The 9,874-nt window shown below is 60.8% G+C and overlaps 1 protein-coding gene across 1 annotated transcript in view; it reads left to right on the plus strand.

Moving 5' to 3' along the window:
• Positions 1-9,874, plus strand: part of IGSF3 (immunoglobulin superfamily, member 3) — an 82,950-nt gene that overhangs the window by 68,133 nt on the left and 4,943 nt on the right. Inside the window, exons 8-10 of the mRNA XM_012730018.1 lie at positions 3,561-3,971; positions 7,018-7,425; positions 9,403-9,872. Coding sequence (XP_012585472.1) covers positions 3,561-3,971; positions 7,018-7,425; positions 9,403-9,872 — 1,289 coding nt within the window. The remainder of the gene's footprint in view (positions 1-3,560; positions 3,972-7,017; positions 7,426-9,402; positions 9,873-9,874) is intronic.

Here is a 9,874-nt window from a genome sequence, read left to right on the forward strand (position 1 = left end):
GGGGGTGGCGGTGGGGGGTGCTGACCATGTCAGCTGCACTGAAATCTCAAGCACCTCTTGCTGCAGTTCTGAATAAAGCAAAGCTACACCCTCCCTCGCCTCGCCTGGCAGGTGTTAAAACTATGCCCATTTTTTTTGTTTGTTTTTGATAGTGAAATGCAGGTAGGTTCTGGGCAGAGGTGGGGCGCTCCCCAGGTGAGTGCCCCTCGAAGTCCTGCAGGAGGGCAGAGCCTCAGCGCATAGGTGCCTCCCAGGTGTGGGTTTCTAGTTTTGCTTTCATCCAGAGTGCCCCCGCCCCCCCAAAATCAGTCCTCATGAAGTGGACACGGGAGCGTGATGGCTGCACCCTCTCCCCGGGAGTGGGTGGGAGGCTCGGCAGCACATGCACACTTCAGCTCGTTCACAGAAACAAACCCACGCACACACGCACCGCACACACGAACACACCGGGGCATGCAGGGCTCACCGGGCACCCCCATGCGGCCCCAGGACGCTGAGACTCGCGCACACACTCTGACTCGTTCCCCTCGGTTTGGAGACCCCACTGTTCCCTCTGCTCCGATGTCACAACCCCGCCACGTGTCTTCTCTCCCTCTGCTTCCTCCGGCCACGGCTGCCGCATGCACAGAGCCTGCGGTCCCCAGACTTACCTGAAGCCATTTCTTCTCCGACCCCGGGGGCGTCTCAGAGGTGGCGCCTGGGGGTGGGGGTGCTCCCCCGCTGAGACCCAGGACCAGGAGGTCAAAGGTCCCCGCACACTCGATGTTCAGTGTCCCTGCGAGTCCCCTGGGGCCCAGATGCCACAGGTGGGCAGAACCTGCTCCCGGGCCTCAGGCAGGCCGCACCTGGCCACACCCCACGCGCAGCAGGGGAGTCCGGGGCTACACCCCTGAACTGCTATCCCTGCCCCACGGTGCTCCGCCACGGACGTCGCTCCTGTTTCTCAGGCCGGCCCAGGTGCAGGTGTGTTCTGCCTGGTGGCTCCTGTCGCAATCACAATGAAACACCTTTCCTGTGTGTTGCCAGAGAAGACCAGGTATTTACTCAATCTGCGATTTGTTTGCTTGTCCAGCAAATAATTGAGTCATCGTCTCTGCCCTCACAGGCCTGCCATTCCGTGGGAAAGTCAGACCTCTGGAAAACCAACTTAGCGCAAGGCGGCCTGTGGCGGGCTGCAGAAGGGGGCGGGAATCCATTCTTGGGGTGTGGGTTTGCGTGAAATGTGCTCCGCGCTGGCCGGTGCGCCTCAAAGCTGCGCCTCCCCACATTTTAATGATCGGAGGCCGGGAGAGGAAACTCCAGATGTAAACCGGGAACAGCCCAGCTCTAGGGGTTAGGAGGGTCCTCTCGGGCTCACCTACTTGTTTCCGCCAATGTGGGAGACTCCGGGGCTTAGGGAGCGGCCCTCTGGCCCTTACGGTGTGGGGGCAGACACAGAGGTGACCAGAGCTGACCCCTCGCCCACCTGTCGGACACAACGTCTCCGACGTGCCTCTTCTTCAGCACGTCACAATATTTTGACGGGGGAGGGGGCAAGATGGAAATGCTGGGAAACGTTTCCCTTGGATTCTTCTCAGACCATGTGACTGAATTAAAGTTTAGTCATAGGATTCCACTTTAGCATATGCAGTTACTATAGCAATTGAGGTTTCCCTAGTAACTGTTGCAAAAATAATCTGGCCCCAATTAATAATACATTTTAAAGCTCTTTCTACTCTACCCTGAACAACCCTTTTTTTTTTTTTTTTTTTGGCCAAGAACCAGACAATTCAGGTGGTGTCATTTGCTCTGATAGAGACATCATTTGCATGTAGTGAATTGGGTTAGAAAGTGATGCCAAGGGGCTTGGCTGTTTCATGACCGGAATCCGATCTGAAAGTGACTGGCAAGCTACCGTGGGTCTTGTCTCCAGAGCTGGGCAGCTTGTGGGCGACCTTGCTGGACCCCAGAGCATCCCGGAGCTCTTGGTACCGTGGACAAAGACAGGGGACCTGGCCGGTCCGTAGAGAAAATGAGCCCCAAAGGGCAGGAGTGAGGGTGACGGGGTGGGCTTCTCCCACATCAGTGCCTGAGGGGAACACGGCTTGATGGCCTGGGGCTCCCAGGAAGGGCTGGCACCCGTGTCTGCAGAGGTACCTGGGAGTGATGGCCGTGGGGGTGGCCGAGGGGAGGACCGAGTCCTTCCAGCCGCTTAGACCGCAGTCTGCCCTCTGGCTCAGAGGCCTGGCTCCTGGCATCAGCCTCACTGCTGCCCTGCCCCACGCGCCGGCTCCGAGACAGCCTGCTGGCCTGGCCAGTGAGGAGCCGGGCACCAGTCCAGGGCCTCGGGTCCTCTCTGGGTCAAGGCCAAGCAGCAGGGTGAGGGCGCTGGCTGGCGCATCCCGCCATCCCGACCCGGCGCCCCTGGGTTTCCTTCTCAGCGGGTCCCCAGGAGCTCCGCGTAAGGAGAGGAGCAGTATTGAGGCTTTTCTGTTAGCCCCTCAGAGGAGCTTGCAACTGAGTCTTTTCCCCTCTTCCTCTCAGTAGGGGAGGCTGTGGGCGGGAGGCAGGGCCAGGAGATAAGGAAGTCTCACTTACCTTGGGAGAGAGCTTCCTGAGGCTCCATTCCCTGGTGGGGGCCCCCGAGACAGAGGGAGACTCTGTCCGCCTGTGGCTTTAGGGCGGGACGGCGGGGAGACCCGACCTGGCCCTGTTCTGTGTGACCCTTCATCCTTCGGCTCAGCCTTCCCCCCACCCCAAGGCCCACCCAGCATCCTCTAGCTGCTCTACTGCATTTCCCAGCACAGCCCCCACTCACCGGCCCTCCTGTCTCCGCAAACTGGCTTGTTGGGCTTTCCCAAGCGACCCCACACTGGGCTCTGAGGGGTACAGTGCAAGGGCATCCGTGGGCGGGACTCGAACCCGCATAGCACCCTGTACTTAGTGTCATGAGGAGCCGGGGTGCGTCTGGGGTTTGGGAGGGGGGCCATGGGGGAAAGGAAGGACAGCTGGGTGGAGGCCAGAACCCAAGGAACCTTTAAATATGGTGAAGAGGAACCTTTATCCCATATGAACTATAAGCGATATAGAACTGGGGTACAGGCCAGAGTGCAGGGACAGTGAGAGGCTTCACCGGAGACAAAGAGGGGAGCAGAAAAGGCAGACGGACAAAGTACACTGCTGAGGGGAGCCGCAGGGAGACAGGAGAGGTCTGCAGTACGGATCAAACTCGTGAAGTGGCTGGGGGATCGAACTCGTGAAGTGGCTGCTTCTAGCATCATAGCACTATGCTTTAACTCGCTGTGCCACCAGGGAGGGCCCTATTGAACTTTTTTAAGCAGGGAAGTGACCCAGGCTGGGGTCTCACTGCGCTCCAGAGGTGCTGTGATGGCGGAGAGCCGGCCTGAGAGCGGGGCTGAGGAGCCAGGCAGGTGGTCGGGGTGATCTCCCCGGTGCTGTCCTGGGGCCAGCCTCACGGACGCCCGCCGTCAGTGACCAGAGCTCTGGGGACAGCGGGTGTGACCCGCGGGGGGTGGCCGGGCCGTGCTGGGGCCTGCTGAAGCACTCCCGTTCCCTTGCAGTGACAAAGCTGCAGGTGAGCAAATCCAAGCGGACCCTCACCCTGGTGGAGAACAGGCCCATCCAGCTGAACTGCTCGGTCAAGTCCCAGACCAGCCAGAACTCCCACTTCGCCGTGCTCTGGTACGTGCACAAGCCCTCGGACGCCGACGGCAAGCTCATCCTCAAGACCACCCACAACTCCGCCTTCGAGTTCGGCACGTACGCCGAGGAGGAGGGCCTGCGGGCCCGGCTGCAGTTCGAGAGGCACGTGTCCGGGGGCCTGTTCAGCCTCACGGTGCAGAGAGCCGAGGTCAGCGACAGCGGCAGCTACTACTGCCACGTGGAGGAGTGGCTGCTGAGCCCCAACTACGCCTGGTACAAGCTGGCAGAGGAGGTTTCGGGGCGCACGGAGGTCACGGTGAAGCAGCCAGGTGAGGATGGGGCGCAGCGCTCCTGGGCTGGTGGGTTTCATGCAGACTTGCTGGGGCAGAGGCCTCTTGGAGCTGGCTGGCTGGACGCGCCCATCCTTCCCACCACGGCCCACCAGCTTTGCCCTCGGTAGACCCCAGTGCCAGAGGCTCCAGGATCTGCTGTGGCGGAGAGCCTGGGCGGGGTGGGGGTGGGGGGGTAGAGGCTGGTCCTCCTGGCAGGACTCCTGTTGCAAAGCATTTCCCGTTTCCCTCCTGACGCCTACCCCAGCCCAGGGGTGAGCCCCCAGCCCTAAAGTGAGTCACCTCTCAGCCCCCAGGGCAAGGTGGTGGGAGGGCCAGCCCAGGCCTGTTCTTCTCCCTGACAGGTGGATCCCTCTGCTGGAAGGCGTGGGCCACCACAGCCCCAGTTCTGTCTGAAAAGGGCTGTAATTTCCCTCCCAGGATTAGATCTGTTCCGAGAATAACCCATGCGAGTTTGGCCCCCCTTTCCAGCATGTGAAAGGAGCTCTTGGTGCCTCTGCCCGATTTCCCTTCTTGGTAAAGAGCTCCAATTTTTTGACTCTCACCCCACATGGCTTTAAGCCTCCACTGTCCCCCTGAACTTTGTTGTAGCTTTGACTGCTCTTCCTGAAGAACTGTGCCACGCTCAGCCTTGCTGCTGCCCTGGCCTCGTGGCATGCAGCCTACTGCCTCTCCCATCCCTAAACTTCACTCAGCACTCGGCACCACCTCCGGGAAGCCTTCCCAGATTTCTCCCCTATCTCCCAGAGGTTTCTGGCTAAAACTCAAAGTACAGGTGTTTGTTCTCCACTGTACTGTAAGCACTTTGAAAGCAGGGCTGTGTCTTTGCACTTCAGCCACTGGTATAGCACCTTAATAAATAGTGGTTGACTAAAGAATGAATGTTCACTTCCTTTGAACATACAGAACGTTGATTCTTGGAAGTGGCTTAACCTGCCATGTTGACCATAGATACACACTTGCTTGATTGTCCCCAGGTGTTGCTCATTCATTTTTACCTCGCCAGCTTTTAACCCCATCTCTCAGCGCACCTGTCATCACCTGACCTGTTGGTCATGCTTTGCTTCATGTCGGTTCGGTCATCAGTGGGCCACGTATGCCTGGTGGTCCCGACAGGCTGGGCCACACAGCCCAGTGTGCGAGGCTGTGGGTTTGGGTATAAGTCTGGGACACTGGCAAAATGGTGAGATCGCCTAAGAGCGCAGTTCTCAGAAGGCTGCCCGCCATCAGTGCCAGGCGACCATTAGCTGGCCCAGCATGGGCGACTGCTCATGCTGCCGGAAGGCCACCGGCCCCAGTCTGTGTGTTCGAGTCCCTCTCCCTGTCATCTCCTCCCTGGACTCGAAGCTGCCTGTGTTCCGTTGATTTGTCCCCTGTTCTGTGGCCGCTGCTGGTCAGTGAGTGACCTGGCGCGAGGAGTCCGGGTGGCCGGGTGCGGTGGGACTGCATGCCTGCAGCTGCCTTGTCAGCCCGCAGTGACCGCTTACACGGCCCTCCCAGGCAGGGGGCCGGATCGCACCTGCTGGCATTTTCAGGTCCACTGCAGCTCCCCGGGACTTTTGCGGTGTCTGCAGCCCCTGAAAGTGTTTCTGGTTTCTGTTCCTCTGCTTTCGTGCTGACCGTTATTTCTGCCGGCAGTGCAAGTGCAAACACCTCCCCCCTCCGCCCTATTTCCCGCGGAGTCCACCCTTCCTTTCGCTTTTTTTGTTTGTGCTGAAGCGAAGAGATTCTTAGCGGCTTCTCAACTGCCAGAGGGAGTTTCCCGCTCTGAGACAAGTGACGGGGCCGCGCGGGGCTTTGGGGGTCCCGGCCAGAACACACCCAGGAAAGTCTCGTGCGTGGGGGCCAGGGATGGTGTAAAGCAGGAGACTCACAGGCACTGGTGGAAACAACATGTTTCGCTTTCCCAGTTAAGGTTTTGGTCCCACGGGTTTCGTTTTTTATATTGTTTCCTACATCTAATTTGCTTCCTTTTTTCTCTAATTAGAACACATCTATGCTAAGCATTTCTGTGAAATACAAAAAAAAAAAAAAAGGGGAAAAACTAAATTCCCTGCTAAATTATTTTCACCCTTTAATGGCCAAAGTAATTGTAAACCAGCCTGGCAGCATTTCAAATAAAAAGTGAACGTGGCCCTCCCTGGTGGCTCAGCGGGTTAAAGCACAGCACTGAGAATCTAAAGCCGCTTCCGCATGAGTTCGATTCCCGCCTGCTCCGGAGCTGACCCACATGGCGCGGCAGACCTCTCCTGACCGGCCCGCTGCTCCCCTAAGCAGTGTACTTTGACCATCTGCCTGTTCTGTTGCCCACTCTGTCTCTGGTGAAGCCTCTCACCGCCCCTGAGCCTCTGGCCTGTACCCCAGTTCTGTATGCACAAATAAATAAAATCTTTAAAAAAAAAAAAAAAAGTGAACATGCAGGACCCCCCTCCCCAACTTGCCATGCAGGAGATGGGGACCCCAGGATGCATTTGGGGCTTGGGCTTCCCCTGCCCTCTGATGCAGGTGGGCACACCTGGGCTTCCGTGCAGGCGACGGCATTGGGGCGGCCAGGCACTCCCCCGAACCACCGGTCGCATCAGTGTCTGTTCTGATGTCAGGTCCGCTCGGGTCCCACCTATGTGGGGTCTTTGGAAGGACAGGGGGGCTGCACGTCTAGGCCAGCTCTGGGCGTACAGAAGTGGGTCTCCTTGGCGGTTCTTTTGTGCCGACAACCCAGCCCGTTCTGCTGGTCACGTAGCCAGTGTCCTTCCCTGTCCCCCCCAGCGGCCATGAGCTTCGTAGTCGGCCGCCGTGTGGAGGTACAGCCACCCGCGGCCCGCACCGCCCTCTCCTGAGCGCCCGAGCTGACGAGGGTCATACACGGGGCACACAGCTGCCGTCACCGGAGCTGTGGCATGGCAGCTTGAGTGCCGCTGCTCAGCGTGCGAGTCCGAGCTGTTTCTGCCGCCTGCCCGCTCACCTGTTTGGAGAGGTACGTGGCCTCTGCCCTCCGCCCGCTGACCCCTCTCCCCTCGCCTTGCAGACAGCCGCCTGAAGCTCAGCCAGGCCCAGGGGAACCTGTCCGTCCTGGAGACCCAGCAGGTGCAGCTGGAGTGCGTGGTGCTGAACCGCACGAGCGCGGCCTCCCAGCTGCTGGTGGAGTGGTTCGTGTGGAAGCCCAACCACCCCGAGCGGGAGACGCTGGCCCGCCTGGGCCGGGACGCCACCTTCCACTACGGCGAGCAGGCGGCCAAGAACAACCTGCAGGGCCGGCTGCACGTGGAGAGCCCCTCGGCGGGGGTGTTCCGGCTCTTCGTGCAGAACGTGGCCCTGCAGGACAGCGGCACCTACAGCTGCCGCGTGGAGGAGTGGCTGCCCAGCCCCAGCGGCGTGTGGTACAGGCGGGCCGAGGACACCGCGGGGCCGACGGCCGTGGCCGTCACGCGACCAGGTGAGGCAGCGGCCCTTGCCCGCGCCCGCCCCGGGGGTGATGTTTTCCTTGCAGCGTACTGCGCGAACGCATCGCTTGCATTGAAGTAGGTGGGCGTTTGTAGTTTGTATTTGCACCCAGGATCATCTCAAAAATTGTTCCCCATGTGAATGGAAAATTGCACGTCTGTCTGGCTTTGTCCTGGAGTGACCCCGGAGCCCAGGATAGTCGCTGTTTAAGGGAGATGTTCAGATTCAGAGAAGTGGCCGCTGTGCAAAAGTCTCAAAACAGCAGCTGTGTGGATTAAATGAATTTAAGCTTGTGCGTTTTCAGTGGGAAAGAATTGATTCAAGCGATTTCAAATGGAGAAAAGAGGAAGCGCCTGCAGCTCGCTCTTGTTTCCTAACAATGCTGAGAGGTGCAGGCCTCAGGGTCCTGACTCATCTGCGGTGAGCTGCCCGGTCCCCCCAAGGTTGCAGAGCAGAACTTGGTGCCCGGCCGCCACCTAGAGCTCAGTGTGTCAGCTGTGCACCGCAGACCCAGAGGGGCCGAAGGGGCTGCAGAGGGGCAGGGCAGAGCCCCACGAAAGAGGTGAGGGGACCAGCGTGTGTTTGCCTGCGAGCGACGCTCAGCCAGCTCGTGGGCAGCCCGCGCGCCTCTCGGGAATGCTCCTGTTTGGTCTCCGTCCAGGCGCCGGGCGGGCCTCGCTCCTTCTGTTGACGCTGCCCTGGCGGTTCTCGTGAGCATTTCATCGGCAGCGCCAAAGGAGGATTTTAGGGAGCCAGGACCGAAGTATTTGTTTAGAACCTGCCCCAGCGAGCCAAAACCAGAGAAAGGCCACAGCCAGCAAGCAAAGGCAGAGGTCAGGCCAGTCTGGTGGCCTGAGGCCGCCCGGCCTGCTGGGGCGTCCCCACCGCAGGGAGGGCCTGTCCCTGTCACCTCTGGCCCTTTCAGCTCTGCTGTCTGTGCTTGGCTCCGTGCCTGGTAGGATGTCCACTCCTGGCGCTGGCCCAGGCGGCTGCAGAGCAGCAGTTTAAATCAGGCCTGACGGGCGGAGCCGCCCGGGCCGCTCACCACAGCGAGAGAGCGTGTTCCCTGCAGGCTGGGCCAGAGGCCAGGGGTCAGGGTGCCCCCAGGGCTGCGCCCTCCTGAGGGTTTAGAGGAGAATCCTCGGCTCATCAGCTGCTGTGGCCCCAGTGCCCCCGGCTCCTTTGCCTTGGAGCTGAACGCCTCCATTTCTGCACCCCATCTCTGCACCCCCTATCTCTACACCCCTCCATCCCTGTACCCCATCTCTGTACCCCTCCATCTCTGAGCCCCTGCAGCCTCTGCACCCCTCCATTTCAGCACCCCTCCATGCACCCCTGCAGCCTCTGCACCCCTCCATCTCTGTACCCCTTTATCTCTGCACCCCTCCATCTCTGCACCACTCCTGTCTCTGAACCCCTCTTGTCTCTGAAGCCCTCTATATCTGTGCCCCACTAGTCTGCACCCCTCCAGCCTCTGCACCCCTGTGTCTGCACCGTTCTGCACCACTGGCCCGTCTCTGGGCCCTGCATATCGCCAGCTCGACGAGGACGCGTCACTGCGCTCACCCTGTCCCATACGTATGGTCATGAGCAAGACCCCGTTTCCAACCCCAGTGAATTTCTGAGGTTCCAGCAGGTCGGCGTATGGGGGGGGGGCCGAAACGCTCCTCAGCTCCCCCTGGCTCCCAGAAGCAGCCGGTCACCCGCCCCTTGTGCGCTCGCCCACGGTCTTCCTGCGGCACCAGCAGGCCCCACGGTCTTCCTGCGGCACCAGCAGGCCCCCTGTACCCACCACCTCGGGGGCTCCGTGGGCGTCTGTGTCTCCGCCCCTCCGCCCGCGCTCTGCTCCCGCACCAGCGCTTCCTCTCGCCGGCCTCGGCTCTGTGGCGTGGATGTTGGCGTGAGGTCTCTAGTCGGTATTCCAGCAGGGAAATTAAACCAGCCTCTCTCCCATCTCGCCCCGCCCCAGACGCGGCCCTGCAGGTGGACACGGTGGTCCCCAACGCCACGGTGTCCGAGAAGGCCGCCTTCCAGCTGGACTGCAGCATCGTGTCTCGCTCGAGCCAGGACTCCCGCTTCGCTGTGGCCTGGTACTCCCTGAGGACTAAAGTCAGTGGGAAAAAGGGCAGCCCTGGCCTGGAGGACCCGGACGGCCCGGAGGACGAGGGGGCGGCGGAGGAGGGGCAGGAGGAGGACCCCACGGAGCGCACGGCGCTGCTGAGCGTGGGCCCCGACGCCGTCTTCGGCCCGGAGGGGACCCACTGGGAGGGCAGACTCCGCTTCCAGAGGCTGTCGCCGCTGCTCTACCGGCTCACGGTGCTGCAGGCCAGCCCCCAGGACACCGGCAACTACTCCTGCCGCGTGGAGGAGTGGCTGCCCAGCCCCCAGAGGGAGTGGTACCGGCTGACGGAGGAGGAGTCCGCTCCCATCGGCGTCCGCGT

Source organism: Condylura cristata, unplaced genomic scaffold, assembly GCF_000260355.1.
Source record: "Condylura cristata isolate star-nosed mole 26May11 unplaced genomic scaffold, ConCri1.0 scaffold00026, whole genome shotgun sequence".
NCBI classification, from domain to species: Eukaryota; Metazoa; Chordata; class Mammalia; order Eulipotyphla; family Talpidae; genus Condylura; species Condylura cristata.